The sequence below is a fragment of the Somniosus microcephalus genome, chromosome 12 (genome assembly GCF_052327205.1).
Source record: "Somniosus microcephalus isolate GS21.2 chromosome 12, FLI_Smic_1.0, whole genome shotgun sequence".
Classification (NCBI taxonomy): Eukaryota; Metazoa; Chordata; class Chondrichthyes; order Squaliformes; family Somniosidae; genus Somniosus; species Somniosus microcephalus.
The window spans coordinates 226646524-226668738 of NC_140998.1; the positions used below are offsets into that span (position 1 = coordinate 226646524).

Here is a 22215-nt window from a genome sequence, read left to right on the forward strand (position 1 = left end):
TATCAGTATTTGTACCACAGCACATTAGCAAATACACTGCTTTTTCATAGGTTTGGGAAGGGCACATCTTTGGGTCTGGTGCATTTTCTTTCTAAGATGCTACCTTTCCTTGGCGAGGTCTGAGGAGATGTAGGAGGAGACGACAGCTGGGACGATGTGTTTGATATTGTATCTTCTGCCTGCTTTTTATTTCGATCCAAATTTGCTTCTTCAGACAAGGACAGAATTTTCTTCAAAGCTTGAGGAGAATGGGTACCTGAAGGACAGAAATTGGAGTAGCAATGCAGTTAAAGTAACCCTGTTCATTTCAACACATACAAAGCAAAATAATACTGAACAAATATACAATTGTAAAGAAAAGATATTCAAATTCACAAGTCTTTGGAACAAACGCACTTGATATTTTACTGAAATGGCTCTTCAGACAGGTTATTTTTCAAGCACACTTTGTGGAAGGGAAAGAGCAAACGCTTAGTTCAAAAGCAGAGCAGCAAATTATTCTTTAAAATGTTATTACCAAATGGAGGGAGGTCTTTAAATTGCACGTTCTCGTGTGATGGATACAGTGATACAGCTGGGACCTGGAGGGCCTGATTTACTTTCTGCTGCTGCTTCTGATGCTGTGCCCCTGATCTGGGAGCAACTGGAGATGTATCTGAAAGTTTCCCTGCTTTCTTTTCTCCTCTGCTCTTGGCTACTAGATACCAATGAAGAAAAAAATTACATATGTACAGATTTCATTGAAAAAACAAGATTCCAACTGACAATTTTTAAATCACTTAACTTGCTGTCACTTATAAAGATATGTATTTCTTGGAATGGGGGAATGAAACATGCTGCAATTCAGCTTTGTTTCAAATGCTTTGGTATTAGTTGATTTGATTTTTATTTTTGGTCCCTGCGGTTTTTGTTTCAGAAGTGTAACATATCGTGCAACAATGTCATCATGCTGCAGGTCACAAGACTCACAGCTGCAAAGGACAGTTTGTAAAACAATAGTTGTCCTTTAGTTTTACAAGTTGTGGAAAGGAATTAACACAAAAAAGGTTGAAAAATCTTTTCTTCCACCTGAGGGGGAATAAAAAATATATAGTTTTCAGTTTTACTTTTTAAAACATTGTTGAACTGGTACAATGAACTGGAGCCCCAGTGAGCTGTACCAGAGTGAGCTTTTAATTCCAGCCATGTACTCGCTTCAGAGATACGTCCTGAGCAGAGTGAAGACAGTTTTCTAACCCAGTGAACTACCTATTCTCCATACTTCTGCATCAAAATATATAAGAAATAGTGCATATCGCACATGCCCCTGTCCTCATATCTTGGGTGTCACAATTGCACCTGATTGGCTTAAATTTCATATTCATATATTATGGTCGATTTTAAAGTTTTTCAATTTACTGTTTTAGCCTTACTTATTTTTCTCTTTGTGCTTCCATCTTTTTTCTCTGTAGGGAACATGCGTGTGGGCCAGGAGTGTCACACAGCTGTGGACCAAGGGGGGTCACACAGCTGTGGGCCAAGGGGGGTCACGCAGCTGTGGGCCAAGGGGGGTCACGCAGCTGTGGGCCAAGGGGGGTCACGCAGCTGTGTGCCGGGGGGGGTTACGCAGCTGTGGGCCGGGGGGGGGGTGTCACGCAGCTGTGGGCCAAGGGGGGTCACGCAGCTGTGGACCAAGGGGGTCACACAGCTGTGGGCCGGGGGGGTCACGCAGCTGTGGGCCAAGGGGGGTCACGCAGCTGTGGACCAAGGGGGGTCACGCAGCTGTAGGCCAGGGAGGTCACGCAGCTGTGGGCCAAGGGGGGGTCACACAGCCGTGGGCCAAGGGGGGTCACACAGCTGTGGGTCAAGGGGGGGTCACGCAGCTGTGGGCCAGAGGGATGACGTAGCTGTGGGCCAGGGGGGTCACGCAGCTGTGGGCCAGGGGGGTCACGCAGCTGTGGGCCGGGGGGGTCACACAGCTGTGAGCCAGGCGCTGTGGGGCAGCAGCAGAATTGTATTCCACCACAAACTGTAAACTCATGGCCCGGCATATTCCTCACTCTACCATTACCATCAAGCCGGGGGACCAACCCTGGTTCAATGAGGAGTGCAGGAGCAGCACCAGGCATACCTAAAAATGAGGTGCCAACCTGGGGAAGCTGCAACACAGGACTGCATGCTAAAAAGCAGAAGCAGAATGCCATAGACAGGGCTAAGCGATCCCACAAACAACAGATCAGGTCAAAGCTCTGCTGTCCTGCCACATCCAGTCGTGAATATGGTGGACCATTAAACAACTAACGGGAGTAGGAGGCTCCATGAATATCCCCATCCTCAATGATGGTGGAGCCCAGTACGTGAGTGCAAAAGACATGGCTGAAGCATTTGCAACCATCTTCAGCCAGAAGTGCTGAGTGGATGATCCATATCGGCCTCCTCCTGAGGGCCTCACCATCACCGAAGCCAGTCTTCAGCCAATTTGATTCACTCCACGTGATATCAAGAAATGACTGAGCGCACTGGATACAGCAAAGGCTATGGGCCCCGACAACATCCCGGCTGTCGTGCTGAAGACTTGTGCTCCAGAACTAGCTGCACTTCTAGCCAAGCTGTTCCAGTACAGCTACAACACTGGCATCAGATACAGCCATATCCTGGCATGGGTTAAGGCCTACACTGTTAAATGACATGCCCTCATACTGGACGTTATCTGTATACTACCAATTTTAACACTTGTATTAAAAGCAACAAATGAAAAATATGAAAAAGGATAAAATATTCATAAAAAGGTATGAAGTAAACATTACTGAAAGGAGAGTGCTCATTTTCACAGTCATGTACTCTGGTGAATATCTGGAGTCAGTCTGTAGTTTAAGAGTAATCTTTAATTACATAACAGTGAAAAATATAAGCACTGCTTATTGAATGAGGTACAGCTTGGGAGAGGTCAGAATTCTTAAAAATGGAAAAAGTCGTTTATCTAATGTTTTTCAACATCCTGAAAGCAGCACTGGACAGCTTTCCATTGTGTTCTTGTGGAGATTCAGTCTAATTCCTATTGATAATGTGTTCCATGTTACTGGTGAGATGATGGTTTCATTCAAGTACATATTGAATCCTTCCATACAGAAATATACAGACTGAATTAAAAGATCGTCTAACTCACTAGTGAAACACTAGATTCTATCGTGCTACATTAGTTAGCTAAGCAGCTATTAGTCAATGCAGCGATGGTGGCAAAATATTTCAACATTAATGGTATCCCAAGGTCATGTAATTATGCAGTACAAGACCTGAGCCAACAAATAGCAACAGGAGAAACAGGACTTTTTCCCAATTTACAATGGGAGTTGAGTGCCATGCTGGTCAGTTGCAGTTTGAAATGAAGAGGTTCAAATTTTCAACATGAAGTAAATGTATCTGTGGCAATTTAAACTATTTCTACGAGGCGAAAAAAACAGCTGAATTATTTACACCATTCCAACGAATTAAATTTACAAAGCACCTGGAGTCAGCTGTATTAGAGATAATATTATTGGATGTGTGTAAATGCATGTTATGGTATTCTTAATACTGCAATAATTAAGAATAATAGTGTGTTTAATGTAAAACGTTATTGTAAAACAGTTTTGCTATTTGTCAGTACAGCCATGTTTATCATCATACGCTACTATGAGGAGCTTGTTGTGTATGTACCTTTAAGAGAATAACTGGTCTCAGACTGCAATACCGGCAGTGACCACCCCTGTATAAAAGGCGCTAGAGAGCCTCTGTTGGTTAGTTTCGTTTATGCCTTTCACCAGTAAAGACCTGTTTGTTTCTCTCCTGCTAGTCCGTGTCTCAATCATTCACGGGCTTAACACTGGCGACGAGTTAGAAAGAACTTACCTGCAACTCAGCAGCAGCTCCGACGACGTTGAAGGTCGGAAGAAAAAAAAAGAGTCCATTGAAACTCGAGGAACGGGCGTCGACCATCAATCATCGGGTTCAAGGCTTTGCAGGAGTGACTTTCCAGAGCCAGGCTGGGTTCCTCGGTCCGTGGTTTCCCAGCTAATCGGGCTGGTGGCAGGTAGTGCTCTGATCCTTCCTGGGCTGCAGCGGGGCCGGGCAGCGAGTCGGGAAGCAAGGAGAGAGAGAGGGTGGAGCATACAGGGCGCGGCCGGTGTTTCGAAGCTGGGCAGTGTTCGGACCTCAGAAGAGGGAGGGAAGTGTTCCAGAGGGCCCGCTCCACGACGGGAGAATAATAAAAGAAAAAGAATACGCACAAGAAACCGTGGAAAGCAGCGCTAACAACAGCGGGGAAGAAGGAAAAGCACGGGAGGCGCCATTTTGTTAAATCAGAGAAGAAGGCAAAGCGCGGGAGGCGCCATTTTAGATTTGCAAGATGCCGAAGACTGGCTGTATCACTGCTTTTGATAATACATTAGAGGACTGGACCACGTATGTGGAAAGTGTCGAGGTACATTTCGAGGCAAATTAAATAGCGGAGGGGAAAAAGGCATCAATATTGCTGAACGTAATGGGCACTAGAACGTACGGTCTATTGCGGGATCTGATTACTCCAGCCAAACCGAAGGCGAAGAGTTTTAACGAAATTGTTGCTGTTCTACAGGAGCACTTAAACCCTGCACCGCTGTTGATAGCAGAAAGATTTAAATTCCACAGGAGAACTCAGCACAAAGATGAGAGCAATGCTGAGTATCTTACGGAACTACACAAGCTATCAAAGCACTGCCAGTTCGGAGCAGGACTGGCAGATACCCTACGGGACAAATTTGTCTGTGGACTCCTGAGTGAAGGAACACAGAAGAAGTTACTCGCAGAAAAAGAGCTGACGCTAGATAAGGCTTTCAGCGTGGCAGTATCGTATGAAGCAGCAGCCAGGGGAGCTGCAGAAATTCAACAAAAACCACAGGAATACAGCACCCACGAAATGACACGGGGATTTGCAAAATGTTATCGCTGCGGCAGAACTAACCATGACCAGAAGGACTGCTGGTCCAAAGACAAAATATGCAGACAATGCGGGAAGATTGGACACATTGCACGAGTTTGTAGGTCTGGGAAGATGACCAGCGACAACAAAAAGGCTACTAAGGAACCGTACAAGAAAGTACAAAAGATGACGACCAGTAGTTCCGAAGACCAGATGAGCGATAGTGAATCCGAGAACAGGAGATTAAGCTGTCTCAAACTTCACAATGTAATCGCAAAAGAGGATCACCGAACCATTTGGGTCACCCTCACAATAGCAGGGTCCCAAGTTAAAATGGAATTGGATACAGGATCAGCGCTAACCGTCATGAATCGACGAGACTATGAGCGGCTATTTTCACACATACCCTTGAGAGAGACATCCATCGTCTTGACGACGTATACGGGGCAAAAAGTATACCCCAGAGGAAAAATAAGGGTGCCTGTCGAATACAATGGCAAGAAAATACGGAAATTGTATCTCTACATACTGCCAAATGGTGGACCACCGTTATTGGGACGGGAATGGATCAGGAAGATAAACTTAGATTGGCATTCCATTCATGCAATGACGGTGGACGGTAAAAAAGATGAAGACGTCACTCCTGGACGATTGTCAACAATCTTAGCTAACGCCAAAGAGGTATTTCAACAAGAACTGGGCACGCTTAAAGGCGTAACCGCCTCGTTAAAAATAGAAGAGAATGCAGTTCCCAAGTTTTTCAAAGCGAGACCGGTACCATATGCAATTCGTCCAGCCGTCGAGGCAGAGCTAGAGAATCTGGAGAAGGCGGGCGTGTTGTCTAAGGTCGACTGGAGCAAGTGGGCGACACCCATCGTTCCTGTCATGAAAAAAACGTTAAGCAATAAGTCCGGAGAGCCAAGGAAGATTTGCATCTGTGGGGATTTCAAGGTGACGGTGAACCCTGTCCTTCACACAGTACAATATCCTCTTCCAAGGATAGAAGACATCTTCGCCTCACTGTCTGGAGGGAAGCGTTTTACAAAAATTGACCTAGCACAAGCATATTTGCAGATGGAGGTTGAAGAGTCCTCTAGGAAGTATCTCACGATAAACACTCACAAAGGTCTTTACCAATATCATCGATTGGTATTCGGAGTAGCATCAGCTCCGGCGATATGGCAAAGAGCGATGGAACAAGTCCTGCAAGGGATTCTGGGGACTCAGTGTTACTTGGACGACATCCTTGTAACAGGTGAAGATGACAGTGAACACCTTAACAACCTAGAACAGGTGCTCACTAGACTACGGGAACATGGGCTGCGAGCCAACCGCCCCAAGTGCGAATTTTTTAAGAAACAGATATCATATTGTGGCCACATGATTGATGAAGAGGGGTTACATAAGTCCCCTGACAAAATTGAAGCGGTTGTTAAGGCCCCAGCGCCTGAAAATGTGTCGCAACTGAGGTCATTCCTCGGGTTGGTGAATTACTATCATAAGTTTTTGCCGAATTTGTCGACAATTCTGCATCCACTGAACGCCCTGCTACGAACGGGGGTAGCATGGAAATGGAGCGATGATTGTAAACGTGCTTTTCAGAAGAGTAAGGACTTAATCACTTCGAAGGAAGTATTGGCTCACTACAACCCAGCACTGCCAATCAGGCTGGCATGTGATGCGTCTCCCTACGGCATTGGGGCGGTACTGTCACATAAATTCCTTGATGGTTTGGAGAGGCCGATAGCTTTTGTGTCACGCTCGTTAACTTCTGCCGAGCGTAACTACGCCCAGATTGACAGAGAGGCCCTCAGCCTAGTGTGGGGGGTGAAGAAGTTCAATCACTATCTGCACGGTCAAAAATTTACTCTACTAACCGATCATCAACCTCTTGTCTCCATTTTCAACCCTCAGAAGGGCGTACCGATAATGACAGCACAACGGCTGCAGAGATGGTCCCTTTTCCTAGGGGCACACCAATATGACATCGAGTACAGGGGAACTAAACAGCATGGAAATGCTGATGGATTGTCACGTCTACCGTTGCCGACGGTGGAAGAAGAAGACCTTGCAGTGGATCCAATGGAGTTATTCCACTCGACCATAGTCGAATGTCTCCCTGTGACGAATGCAAACATAGAAAAGGAAATACGGAATGACCCGACACTATCACGGGTCTATGATTTAACGGTGAAGGGATGGCCAGCACATGGCGAACCACTGCTGCCAGCATTTTCGTCAAGAAGAGAACAGCTGTCAGTGTGCAGAGGAACCTTGATGTGTGGATCCAGAGTAGTAATTCCACCTAAGTTGACGGATAGAGTGCTCAATGAGCTTCATGAGGGTCATCTGGGTGGGGTAAAAGTGAAGAGCTTAGCCAGAGCGTTTGTGTGGTGGCCGGGAATCGATAGAGAAATCGAAGAGATGACCAAGAGCTGTGCAGGATGCCAGAAGGTCCAAAACGCCCCACCACAAGCTCCTCTGCATCCATGGGAGTGGCCCTCATCTCCATGGCAAAGGGTGCACATTGATTTTGCTGGTCCCTTCATGGACTCGATGTTTTTAATTGCGGTGGATGCACATTCAAAGTGGCCAGAGGTAATAAAAATGTCCTCAACCACCACGGAAAAAGCTATCGCAGTTTTACGAACCATATTCGCCAGGAATGGGCTGCCTGAACAGATTTGCTCTGACAATGGACCACAGTTTGTGTCTGAAGAGTTCCGGAGGTTCTTAAAGAACAATGGTGTTAAGCATTACACATCTGCCCCATATCATCCAGCAACTAATGGATTGGCCGAGAGGTTTGTCCAAACATTCAAGAAGGCTATCAAGGCAATGTGTAATGAAGATATACCCCTACAACACAAGGTGGACAACTTCTTGTTTGCCTACCGGAATGCGACACATGCGGTTACCAACCAAACTCCAGCCATGATGTTCTTCAATCGAAGACTACGATGCCGCTTGGATTTGGTTAAGCCAAACGTCCGAAGAGATGTGGAGAACAGGCAGTTTCAGAATATGAATGAAAGGCCGACCAGGAGTTTTAAGATAGGTCAACCAGTTTTGGCCCGGGACTACCGCACTGAGAAATGGCAGCCAGGAACGATTTGTACACGACAAGGACCTCTCATGTATACCGTGGACGTTGGGGAGAGCATTGTAAGACGCCATGCTGACCAACGTCAACTCCACACCACGATCTGATACACCTGGTAATGAAATCGACGTTCCAATTGCAGCTACCGCAGAACCGGTAATATTGGAAGCAGATGAACCAAACGACGACATTGATTCCAACTCAACATTGCCAGAAGAACCTGATACTCCAAAGAGGCGTTACCCAGACAGAATCAGGAAGCCTCCTCAAAGACTGAACTTATAATTGCTTAAACTTAACCAATGTATCTAGCAACAGTAATTGTGATTGTAATTCGTTATCATTAGTGTTAAATGAATGTTATGTACTGTTTATCTAAAAGGGGAGGAATTGTTGTGTATGTACCTTTAAGAGAATAACTGGTCTCAGACTGCAATACCGGCAGTGACCACCCCTGTATAAAAGGCGCTAGAGAGCCTCTGTTGGTTGTTTCGTTTATGCCTTTCACCAGTAAAGACTTGTTTCTCTCTCTCCTGCTAGTCCGTGTCTCAATCATTCATGGACTTAACAGAGCTCCTTTCTGTTTTGAGCAAGATAGGCATCGGGCTGCTTAAAACTAGCAAACACCACACTTCTTCCATTGACATGGTAATGCACATAACATATGAATAACCATTAGAGGGGAGTGATGCGACAGATTTGGGCATATGGGCTAAGCAGATGAAAAAATTTGCTTGTAGCAGATTGGAAATCTCAAATCCTATCAGTATTTGTACCACAGCACATTAGCAAATACACTGCTTTTTCATAGGTTTGGGAAGGGCACATCTTTGGGTCTGGTGCATTTTCTTTCTAAGATGCTACCTTTCCTTGGCGAGGTCTGAGGAGATGTAGGAGGAGACGACAGCTGGGACGATGTGTTTGATATTGTATCTTCTGCCTGCTTTTTATTTCGATCCAAATTTGCTTCTTCAGACAAGGACAGAATTTTCTTCAAAGCTTGAGGAGAATGGGTACCTGAAGGACAGAAATTGGAGTAGCAATGCAGTTAAAGTAACCCTGTTCATTTCAACACATACAAAGCAAAATAATACTGAACAAATATACAATTGTAAAGAAAAGATATTCAAATTCACAAGTCTTTGGAACAAACGCACTTGATATTTTACTGAAATGGCTCTTCAGACAGGTTATTTTTCAAGCACACTTTGTGGAAGGGAAAGAGCAAACGCTTAGTTCAAAAGCAGAGCAGCAAATTATTCTTTAAAATGTTATTACCAAATGGAGGGAGGTCTTTAAATTGCACGTTCTCGTGTGATGGATACAGTGATACAGCTGGGACCTGGAGGGCCTGATTTACTTTCTGCTGCTGCTTCTGATGCTGTGCCCCTGATCTGGGAGCAACTGGAGATGTATCTGAAAGTTTCCCTGCTTTCTTTTCTCCTCTGCTCTTGGCTACTAGATACCAATGAAGAAAAAAATTACATATGTACAGATTTCATTGAAAAAACAAGATTCCAACTGACAATTTTTAAATCACTTAACTTGCTGTCACTTATAAAGATATGTATTTCTTGGAATGGGGGAATGAAACATGCTGCAATTCAGCTTTGTTTCAAATGCTTTGGTATTAGTTGATTTGATTTTTATTTTTGGTCCCTGCGGTTTTTGTTTCAGAAGTGTAACATATCGTGCAACAATGTCATCATGCTGCAGGTCACAAGACTCACAGTTGCAAAGGACAGTTTGTAAAACAATAGTTGTCCTTTAGTTTTACAAGTTGTGGAAAGGAATTAACACAAAAAAGGTTGAAAAATCTTTTCTTCCACCTGAGGGGGAATAAAAAATATATAGTTTTCAGTTTTACTTTTTAAAACATTGTTGAACTGGTACAATGAACTGGAGCCCCAGTGAGCTGTACCAGAGTGAGCTTTTAATTCCAGCCATGTACTCGCTTCAGAGATACGTCCTGAGCAGAGTGAAGACAGTTTTCTAACCCAGTGAACTACCTATTCTCCATACTTCTGCATCAAAATATATAAGAAATAGTGCATATCGCACATGCCCCTGTCCTCATATCTTGGGTGTCACAATTGCACCTGATTGGCTTAAATTTCATATTCATATATTATGGTCGATTTTAAAGTTTTTCAATTTACTGTTTTAGCCTTACTTATTTTTCTCTTTGTGCTTCCATCTTTTTTCTCTGTAGGGAACATGCGTGTGGGCCAGGAGTGTCACACAGCTGTGGACCAAGGGGGGTCACACAGCTGTGGGCCAAGGGGGGTCACGCAGCTGTGGGCCAAGGGGGGGTCGCGCAGCTGTGGGCCAAGGGGGGGTCACGCAGCTGTGTGCCGGGGGGTCACGCAGCTGTGGGCCAAGGGGGGTCACGCAGCTGTGGGCCAAGGGGGGTCACGCAGCTGTGTGCCAGGGGGGTCACGCAGCTGTGGGCCAAGGGGGGTCACGCAGCTGTGGGCCAAGGGGGGTCACGCAGCTGTGTGCCAGGGGGTCACGCAGCTGTGGGCCAAGGGGGGGTCACACAGCTGTGTGCCAGGGGGGTCACGCAGCTGTGGGCCAAGGGGGGGTCACGCAGCTGTGGGCCAAGGGGGGTCACGCAGCTGTGTGCCAGGGGGGTCACGCAGCTGTGGGCCAAGGGGGGGTCACGCAGCTGTGGGCCAAGGGGGGTCACGCCGCTGTGGGCCAAGGGGGGTCACGCAGCTGTGGGCCAAGGGGGGTCACGCAGCTGTGGGCCGGGGGGGGTTACGCAGCTGTGGGCCGGGGGGGGGGGTGTCACGCAGCTGTGGGCCAAGGGGGGTCACGCAGCTGTGGACCAAGGGGGTCACACAGCTGTGGGCCGGGGGGGTCACGCAGCTGTGGGCCAAGGGGGGTCACACAGCTGTGGACCAAGGGGGTCACACAGCTGTGGGCCGGGGGGGTCACGCAGCTGTGGGCCAAGGGGGGTCACGCAGCTGTGGACCAAGGGGGGTCACGCAGCTGTAGGCCAGGGAGGTCACGCAGCTGTGGGCCAAGGGGGGGTCACACAGCCGTGGGCCAAGGGGGGTCACACAGCTGTGGGTCAAGGGGGGGTCACGCAGCTGTGGGCCAGAGGGATGACGTAGCTGTGGGCCAGGGGGGTCACGCAGCTGTGGGCCGGGGGGGTCACACAGCTGTGAGCCAGGCGCTGTGGGGCAGCAGCAGAATTGTATTCCACCACAAACTGTAAACTCATGGCCCGGCATATTCCTCACTCTACCATTACCATCAAGCCGGGGGACCAACCCTGGTTCAATGAGGAGTGCAGGAGCAGCACCAGGCATACCTAAAAATGAGGTGCCAACCTGGGGAAGCTGCAACACAGGACTGCATGCTAAAAAGCAGAAGCAGAATGCCATAGACAGGGCTAAGCGATCCCACAAACAACAGATCAGGTCAAAGCTCTGCTGTCCTGCCACATCCAGTCGTGAATATGGTGGACCATTAAACAACTAACGGGAGTAGGAGGCTCCATGAATATCCCCATCCTCAATGATGGTGGAGCCCAGTACGTGAGTGCAAAAGACATGGCTGAAGCATTTGCAACCATCTTCAGCCAGAAGTGCTGAGTGGATGATCCATATCGGCCTCCTCCTGAGGGCCTCACCATCACCGAAGCCAGTCTTCAGCCAATTTGATTCACTCCACGTGATATCAAGAAATGACTGAGCGCACTGGATACAGCAAAGGCTATGGGCCCCGACAACATCCCGGCTGTCGTGCTGAAGACTTGTGCTCCAGAACTAGCTGCACCTCTAGCCAAGCTGTTCCAGTACAGCTACAACACTGGCATCAGATACAGCCATATCCTGGCATGGGTTAAGGCCTACACTGTTAAATGACATGCCCTCATACTGGACGTTATCTGTATACTACCAATTTTAACACTTGTATTAAAAGCAACAAATGAAAAATATGAAAAAGGATAAAATATTCATAAAAAGGTATGAAGTAAACATTACTGAAAGGAGAGTGCTCATTTTCACAGTCATGTACTCTGGTGAATATCTGGAGTCAGTCTGTAGTTTAAGAGTAATCTTTAATTACATAACAGTGAAAAATATAAGCACTGCTTATTGAATGAGGTACAGCTTGGGAGAGGTCAGAATTCTTAAAAATGGAAAAAGTCGTTTATCTAATGTTTTTCAACATCCTGAAAGCAGCACTGGACAGCTTTCCATTGTGTTCTTGTGGAGATTCAGTCTAATTCCTATTGATAATGTGTTCCATGTTACTGGTGAGATGATGGTTTCATTCAAGTACATATTGAATCCTTCCATACAGAAATATACAGACTGAATTAAAAGATCGTCTAACTCACTAGTGAAACACTAGATTCTATCGTGCTACATTAGTTAGCTAAGCAGCTATTAGTCAATGCAGCGATGGTGGCAAAATATTTCAACATTAATGGTATCCCAAGGTCATGTAATTATGCAGTACAAGACCTGAGCCAACAAATAGCAACAGGAGAAACAGGACTTTTTCCCAATTTACAATGGGAGTTGAGTGCCATGCTGGTCAGTTGCAGTTTGAAATGAAGAGGTTCAAATTTTCAACATGAAGTAAATGTATCTGTGGCAATTTAAACTATTTCTACGAGGCGAAAAAAACAGCTGAATTATTTACACCATTCCAACGAATTAAATTTACAAAGCACCTGGAGTCAGCTGTATTAGAGATAATATTATTGGATGTGTGTAAATGCATGTTATGGTATTCTTAATACTGCAATAATTAAGAATAATAGTGTGTTTAATGTAAAACGTTATTGTAAAACAGTTTTGCTATTTGTCAGTACAGCCATGTTTATCATCATACGCTACTATGAGGAGCTTGTTGTGTATGTACCTTTAAGAGAATAACTGGTCTCAGACTGCAATACCGGCAGTGACCACCCCTGTATAAAAGGCGCTAGAGAGCCTCTGTTGGTTAGTTTCGTTTATGCCTTTCACCAGTAAAGACCTGTTTGTTTCTCTCCTGCTAGTCCGTGTCTCAATCATTCACGGGCTTAACACTGGCGACGAGTTAGAAAGAACTTACCTGCAACTCAGCAGCAGCTCCGACGACGTTGAAGGTCGGAAGAAAAAAAAAGAGTCCATTGAAACTCGAGGAACGGGCGTCGACCATCAATCATCGGGTTCAAGGCTTTGCAGGAGTGACTTTCCAGAGCCAGGCTGGGTTCCTCGGTCCGTGGTTTCCCAGCTAATCGGGCTGGTGGCAGGTAGTGCTCTGATCCTTCCTGGGCTGCAGCGGGGCCGGGCAGCGAGTCGGGAAGCAAGGAGAGAGAGAGGGTGGAGCATACAGGGCGCGGCCGGTGTTTCGAAGCTGGGCAGTGTTCGGACCTCAGAAGAGGGAGGGAAGTGTTCCAGAGGGCCCGCTCCACGACGGGAGAATAATAAAAGAAAAAGAATACGCACAAGAAACCGTGGAAAGCAGCGCTAACAACAGCGGGGAAGAAGGAAAAGCACGGGAGGCGCCATTTTGTTAAATCAGAGAAGAAGGCAAAGCGCGGGAGGCGCCATTTTAGATTTGCAAGATGCCGAAGACTGGCTGTATCACTGCTTTTGATAATACATTAGAGGACTGGACCACGTATGTGGAAAGTGTCGAGGTACATTTCGAGGCAAATTAAATAGCGGAGGGGAAAAAGGCATCAATATTGCTGAACGTAATGGGCACTAGAACGTACGGTCTATTGCGGGATCTGATTACTCCAGCCAAACCGAAGGCGAAGAGTTTTAACGAAATTGTTGCTGTTCTACAGGAGCACTTAAACCCTGCACCGCTGTTGATAGCAGAAAGATTTAAATTCCACAGGAGAACTCAGCACAAAGATGAGAGCAATGCTGAGTATCTTACGGAACTACACAAGCTATCAAAGCACTGCCAGTTCGGAGCAGGACTGGCAGATACCCTACGGGACAAATTTGTCTGTGGACTCCTGAGTGAAGGAACACAGAAGAAGTTACTCGCAGAAAAAGAGCTGACGCTAGATAAGGCTTTCAGCGTGGCAGTATCGTATGAAGCAGCAGCCAGGGGAGCTGCAGAAATTCAACAAAAACCACAGGAATACAGCACCCACGAAATGACACGGGGATTTGCAAAATGTTATCGCTGCGGCAGAACTAACCATGACCAGAAGGACTGCTGGTCCAAAGACAAAATATGCAGACAATGCGGGAAGATTGGACACATTGCACGAGTTTGTAGGTCTGGGAAGATGACCAGCGACAACAAAAAGGCTACTAAGGAACCGTACAAGAAAGTACAAAAGATGACGACCAGTAGTTCCGAAGACCAGATGAGCGATAGTGAATCCGAGAACAGGAGATTAAGCTGTCTCAAACTTCACAATGTAATCGCAAAAGAGGATCACCGAACCATTTGGGTCACCCTCACAATAGCAGGGTCCCAAGTTAAAATGGAATTGGATACAGGATCAGCGCTAACCGTCATGAATCGACGAGACTATGAGCGGCTATTTTCACACATACCCTTGAGAGAGACATCCATCGTCTTGACGACGTATACGGGGCAAAAAGTATACCCCAGAGGAAAAATAAGGGTGCCTGTCGAATACAATGGCAAGAAAATACGGAAATTGTATCTCTACATACTGCCAAATGGTGGACCACCGTTATTGGGACGGGAATGGATCAGGAAGATAAACTTAGATTGGCATTCCATTCATGCAATGACGGTGGACGGTAAAAAAGATGAAGACGTCACTCCTGGACGATTGTCAACAATCTTAGCTAACGCCAAAGAGGTATTTCAACAAGAACTGGGCACGCTTAAAGGCGTAACCGCCTCGTTAAAAATAGAAGAGAATGCAGTTCCCAAGTTTTTCAAAGCGAGACCGGTACCATATGCAATTCGTCCAGCCGTCGAGGCAGAGCTAGAGAATCTGGAGAAGGCGGGCGTGTTGTCTAAGGTCGACTGGAGCAAGTGGGCGACACCCATCGTTCCTGTCATGAAAAAAACGTTAAGCAATAAGTCCGGAGAGCCAAGGAAGATTTGCATCTGTGGGGATTTCAAGGTGACGGTGAACCCTGTCCTTCACACAGTACAATATCCTCTTCCAAGGATAGAAGACATCTTCGCCTCACTGTCTGGAGGGAAGCGTTTTACAAAAATTGACCTAGCACAAGCATATTTGCAGATGGAGGTTGAAGAGTCCTCTAGGAAGTATCTCACGATAAACACTCACAAAGGTCTTTACCAATATCATCGATTGGTATTCGGAGTAGCATCAGCTCCGGCGATATGGCAAAGAGCGATGGAACAAGTCCTGCAAGGGATTCTGGGGACTCAGTGTTACTTGGACGACATCCTTGTAACAGGTGAAGATGACAGTGAACACCTTAACAACCTAGAACAGGTGCTCACTAGACTACGGGAACATGGGCTGCGAGCCAACCGCCCCAAGTGCGAATTTTTTAAGAAACAGATATCGTATTGTGGCCACATGATTGATGAAGAGGGGTTACATAAGTCCCCTGACAAAATTGAAGCGGTTGTTAAGGCCCCAGCGCCTGAAAATGTGTCGCAACTGAGGTCATTCCTCGGGTTGGTGAATTACTATCATAAGTTTTTGCCGAATTTGTCGACAATTCTGCATCCACTGAACGCCCTGCTACGAACGGGGGTAGCATGGAAATGGAGCGATGATTGTAAACGTGCTTTTCAGAAGAGTAAGGACTTAATCACTTCGAAGGAAGTATTGGCTCACTACAACCCAGCACTGCCAATCAGGCTGGCATGTGATGCGTCTCCCTACGGCATTGGGGCGGTACTGTCACATAAATTCCTTGATGGTTTGGAGAGGCCGATAGCTTTTGTGTCACGCTCGTTAACTTCTGCCGAGCGTAACTACGCCCAGATTGACAGAGAGGCCCTCAGCCTAGTGTGGGGGGTGAAGAAGTTCAATCACTATCTGCACGGTCAAAAATTTACTCTATTAACCGATCATCAACCTCTTGTCTCCATTTTCAACCCTCAGAAGGGCGTACCGATAATGACAGCACAACGGCTGCAGAGATGGTCCCTTTTCCTAGGGGCACACCAATATGACATCGAGTACAGGGGAACTAAACAGCATGGAAATGCTGATGGATTGTCACGTCTACCGTTGCCGACGGTGGAAGAAGAAGACCTTGCAGTGGATCCAATGGAGTTATTCCACTCGACCATAGTCGAATGTCTCCCTGTGACGAATGCAAACATAGAAAAGGAAATACGGAATGACCCGACACTATCACGGGTCTATGATTTAACGGTGAAGGGATGGCCAGCACATGGCGAACCACTGCTGCCAGCATTTTCGTCAAGAAGAGAACAGCTGTCAGTGTGCAGAGGAACCTTGATGTGTGGATCCAGAGTAGTAATTCCACCTAAGTTGACGGATAGAGTGCTCAATGAGCTTCATGAGGGTCATCTGGGTGGGGTAAAAGTGAAGAGCTTAGCCAGAGCGTTTGTGTGGTGGCCGGGAATCGATAGAGAAATCGAAGAGATGACCAAGAGCTGTGCAGGATGCCAGAAGGTCCAAAACGCCCCACCACAAGCTCCTCTGCATCCATGGGAGTGGCCCTCATCTCCATGGCAAAGGGTGCACATTGATTTTGCTGGTCCCTTCATGGACTCGATGTTTTTAATTGCGGTGGATGCACATTCAAAGTGGCCAGAGGTAATAAAAATGTCCTCAACCACCACGGAAAAAGCTATCGCAGTTTTACGAACCATATTCGCCAGGAATGGGCTGCCTGAACAGATTTGCTCTGACAATGGACCACAGTTTGTGTCTGAAGAGTTCCGGAGGTTCTTAAAGAACAATGGTGTTAAGCATTACACATCTGCCCCATATCATCCAGCAACTAATGGATTGGCCGAGAGGTTTGTCCAAACATTCAAGAAGGCTATCAAGGCAATGTGTAATGAAGATATACCCCTACAACACAAGGTGGACAACTTCTTGTTTGCCTACCGGAATGCGACACATGCGGTTACCAACCAAACTCCAGCCATGATGTTCTTCAATCGAAGACTACGATGCCGCTTGGATTTGGTTAAGCCAAACGTCCGAAGAGATGTGGAGAACAGGCAGTTTCAGAATATGAATGAAAGGCCGACCAGGAGTTTTAAGATAGGTCAACCAGTTTTGGCCCGGGACTACCGCACTGAGAAATGGCAGCCAGGAACGATTTGTACACGACAAGGACCTCTCATGTATACCGTGGACGTTGGGGAGAGCATTGTAAGACGCCATGCTGACCAACGTCAACTCCACACCACGATCTGATACACCTGGTAATGAAATCGACGTTCCAATTGCAGCTACCGCAGAACCGGTAATATTGGAAGCAGATGAACCAAACGACGACATTGATTCCAACTCAACATTGCCAGAAGAACCTGATACTCCAAAGAGGCGTTACCCAGACAGAATCAGGAAGCCTCCTCAAAGACTGAACTTATAATTGCTTAAACTTAACCAATGTATCTAGCAACAGTAATTGTGATTGTAATTCGTTATCATTAGTGTTAAATGAATGTTATGTACTGTTTATCTAAAAGGGGAGGAATTGTTGTGTATGTACCTTTAAGAGAATAACTGGTCTCAGACTGCAATACCGGCAGTGACCACCCCTGTATAAAAGGCGCTAGAGAGCCTCTGTTGGTTAGTTTCGTTTATGCCTTTCACCAGTAAAGACTTGTTTGTTTCTCTCCTGCTAGTCCGTGTCTCAATCATTCATGGACTTAACAGAGCTCCTTTCTGTTTTGAGCAAGATCGGCATCGGGCTGCTTAAAACTAGCAAACACCACACTTCTTCCATTGACATGGTAATGCACATAACATATGAATAACCACTAGAGGGGAGTGATGCGACAGATTTGGGCATATGGGCTAAGCAGACGAAAAAATTTGCTTGTAGCAGATTGGAAATCTCAAATCCTATCAGTATTTGTACCACAGCACATTAGCAAATACACTGCTTTGTCATAGGGTTGGGAAGGGCACATCTTTGGATCTGGTGCATTTTCTTTCCAAGGTGCTACCTTTCCTTGGCGAGGTCTGAGGAGATGTAGGAGGAGACGACAGCTGGGATGATGTGTTTGATATAGTATCTTCTGCCTGCTTTTTATTTCGATCCAAATTTGCTTCGTCAGACAAGGACAGAATTTTCTTCAAAGCTTGAGGAGAATGGGTACCTGAAGGACAGAAATTGGAGTAGCAATGCAGTTAAAGTAACCCTGTTCATTTCAACACATACAAAGCAAAATAATACTGAACAAATATACAATTGTAAAGAAAAGATATTCAAATTCACAAGTCTTTGGAACAAACGCACTTGATATTTTACTGAAATGGCTCTTCAGACAGGTTATTTTTCAAGCACACTTTGTGGAAGGGAAAGAGCAAACGCTTAGTTCAAAAGCAGAGCAGCAAATTATTCTTTAAAATGTTATTACCAAATGGAGGGAGGTCTTTAAATTGCACGTTCTCGTGTGATGGATACAGTGATACAGCTGGGACCTGGAGGGCCTGATTTACTTTCTGCTGCTGCTTCTGATGCTGTGCCCCTGATCTGGGAGCAACTGGAGATGTATCTGAAAGTTTCCCTGCTTTCTTTTCTCCTCTGCTCTTGGCTACTAGATACCAATGAAGAAAAAAATTACATATGTACAGATTTCATTGAAAAAACAAGATTCCAACTGACAATTTTTAAATCACTTAACTTGCTGTCACTTATAAAGATATGTATTTCTTGGAATGGGGGAATGAAACATGCTGCAATTCAGCTTTGTTTCAAATGCTTTGGTATTAGTTGATTTGATTTTTATTTTTGGTCCCTGCGGTTTTTGTTTCAGAAGTGTAACATATCGTGCAACAATGTCATCATGCTGCAGGTCACAAGACTCACAGTTGCAAAGGACAGTTTGTAAAACAATAGTTGTCCTTTAGTTTTACAAGTTGTGGAAAGGAATTAACACAAAAAAGGTTGAAAAATCTTTTCTTCCACCTGAGGGGGAATAAAAAATATATAGTTTTCAGTTTTACTTTTTAAAACATTGTTGAACTGGTACAATGAACTGGAGCCCCAGTGAGCTGTACCAGAGTGAGCTTTTAATTCCAGCCATGTACTCGCTTCAGAGATACGTCCTGAGCAGAGTGAAGACAGTTTTCTAACCCAGTGAACTACCTATTCTCCATACTTCTGCATCAAAATATATAAGAAATAGTGCATATCGCACATGCCCCTGTCCTCATATCTTGGGTGTCACAATTGCACCTGATTGGCTTAAATTTCATATTCATATATTATGGTCGATTTTAAAGTTTTTCAATTTACTGTTTTAGCCTTACTTATTTTTCTCTTTGTGCTTCCATCTTTTTTCTCTGTAGGGAACATGCGTGTGGGCCAGGAGTGTCACACAGCTGTGGACCAAGGGGGGTCACACAGCTGTGGGCCAAGGGGGGTCACGCAGCTGTGGGCCAAGGGGGGGTCGCGCAGCTGTGGGCCAAGGGGGGGTCACGCAGCTGTGTGCCGGGGGGTCACGCAGCTGTGGGCCAAGGGGGGTCACGCAGCTGTGGGCCAAGGGGGGTCACGCAGCTGTGTGCCAGGGGGGTCACGCAGCTGTGGGCCAAGGGGGGTCACGCAGCTGTGGGCCAAGGGGGGTCACGCAGCTGTGTGCCAGGGGGTCACGCAGCTGTGGGCCAAGGGGGGGTCACACAGCTGTGTGCCAGGGGGGTCACGCAGCTGTGGGCCAAGGGGGGGTCACGCAGCTGTGGGCCAAGGGGGGTCACACAGCTGTGTGCCAGGGGGGTCACGCAGCTGTGGGCCAAGGGGGGGTCACGCAGCTGTGGGCCAAGGGGGGTCACGCCGCTGTGGGCCAAGGGGGGTCACGCAGCTGTGGGCCAAGGGGGGTCACGCAGCTGTGGGCCGGGGGGGGTTACGCAGCTGTGGGCCGGGGGGGGGGGGTGTCACGCAGCTGTGGGCCAAGGGGGGTCACGCAGCTGTGGACCAAGGGGGTCACACAGCTGTGGGCCGGGGGGGTCACGCAGCTGTGGGCCAAGGGGGGTCACACAGCTGTGGACCAAGGGGGTCACACAGCTGTGGGCCGGGGGGGTCACGCAGCTGTGGGCCAAGGGGGGTCACGCAGCTGTGGACCAAGGGGGGTCACGCAGCTGTAGGCCAGGGAGGTCACGCAGCTGTGGGCCAAGGGGGGGTCACACAGCCGTGGGCCAAGGGGGGTCACACAGCTGTGGGTCAAGGGGGGGTCACGCAGCTGTGGGCCAGAGGGATGACGTAGCTGTGGGCCAGGGGGGTCACGCAGCTGTGGGCCAGGGGGGTCACGCAGCTGTGGGCCGGGGGGGTCACACAGCTGTGAGCCAGGCGCTGTGGGGCAGCAGCAGAATTGTATTCCACCACAAACTGTAAACTCATGGCCCGGCATATTCCTCACTCTACCATTACCATCAAGCCGGGGGACCAACCCTGGTTCAATGAGGAGTGCAGGAGCAGCACCAGGCATACCTAAAAATGAGGTGCCAACCTGGGGAAGCTGCAACACAGGACTGCATGCTAAAAAGCAGAAGCAGAATGCCATAGACAGGGCTAAGCGATCCCACAAACAACAGATCAGGTCAAAGCTCTGCTGTCCTGCCACATCCAGTCGTGAATATGGTGGACCATTAAACAACTAACGGGAGTAGGAGGCTCCATGAATATCCCCATCCTCAATGATGGTGGAGCCCAGTACGTGAGTGCAAAAGACATGGCTGAAGCATTTGCAACCATCTTCAGCCAGAAGTGCTGAGTGGATGATCCATATCGGCCTCCTCCTGAGGGCCTCACCATCACCGAAGCCAGTCTTCAGCCAATTTGATTCACTCCACGTGATATCAAGAAATGACTGAGCGCACTGGATACAGCAAAGGCTATGGGCCCCGACAACATCCCGGCTGTCGTGCTGAAGACTTGTGCTCCAGAACTAGCTGCACTTCTAGCCAAGCTGTTCCAGTACAGCTACAACACTGGCATCAGATACAGCCATATCCTGGCATGGGTTAAGGCCTACACTGTTAAATGACATGCCCTCATACTGGACGTTATCTGTATACTACCAATTTTAACACTTGTATTAAAAGCAACAAATGAAAAATATGAAAAAGGATAAAATATTCATAAAAAGGTATGAAGTAAACATTACTGAAAGGAGAGTGCTCATTTTCACAGTCATGTACTCTGGTGAATATCTGGAGTCAGTCTGTAGTTTAAGAGTAATCTTTAATTACATAACAGTGAAAAATATAAGCACTGCTTATTGAATGAGGTACAGCTTGGGAGAGGTCAGAATTCTTAAAAATGGAAAAAGTCGTTTATCTAATGTTTTTCAACATCCTGAAAGCAGCACTGGACAGCTTTCCATTGTGTTCTTGTGGAGATTCAGTCTAATTCCTATTGATAATGTGTTCCATGTTACTGGTGAGATGATGGTTTCATTCAAGTACATATTGAATCCTTCCATACAGAAACATACAGACTGAATTAAAAGATCGTCTAACTCACTAGTGAAACACTAGATTCTATCGTGCTACATTAGTTAGCTAAGCAGCTATTAGTCAATGCAGCGATGGTGGCAAAATATTTCAACATTAATGGTATCCCAAGGTCATGTAATTATGCAGTACAAGACCTGAGCCAACAAATAGCAACAGGAGAAACAGGACTTTTTCCCAATTTACAATGGGAGTTGAGTGCCATGCTGGTCAGTTGCAGTTTGAAATGAAGAGGTTCAAATTTTCAACATGAAGTAAATGTATCTGTGGCAATTTAAACTATTTCTACGAGGCGAAAAAAACAGCTGAATTATTTACACCATTCCAACGAATTAAATTTACAAAGCACCTGGAGTCAGCTGTATTAGAGATAATATTATTGGATGTGTGTAAATGCATGTTATGGTATTCTTAATACTGCAATAATTAAGAATAATAGTGTGTTTAATGTAAAACGTTATTGTAAAACAGTTTTGCTATTTGTCAGTACAGCCATGTTTATCATCATACGCTACTATGAGGAGCTTGTTGTGTATGTACCTTTAAGAGAATAACTGGTCTCAGACTGCAATACCGGCAGTGACCACCCCTGTATAAAAG

At 46.5% G+C, this 22215-nt stretch overlaps 1 protein-coding gene across 1 annotated transcript in view; it reads right to left on the minus strand.

The window, feature by feature from the left end:
- The window catches only part of LOC147110219 (rap guanine nucleotide exchange factor 2-like), a 148960-nt gene that overhangs the window by 33923 nt on the left and 92822 nt on the right, over positions 1–22215 (minus strand). The window contains exon 18 of the mRNA XM_086002496.1: positions 8883–9035. Within this exon, the coding sequence (XP_085858622.1) occupies positions 8883–9035 (153 nt within the window). The remainder of the gene's footprint in view (positions 1–8882; positions 9036–22215) is intronic.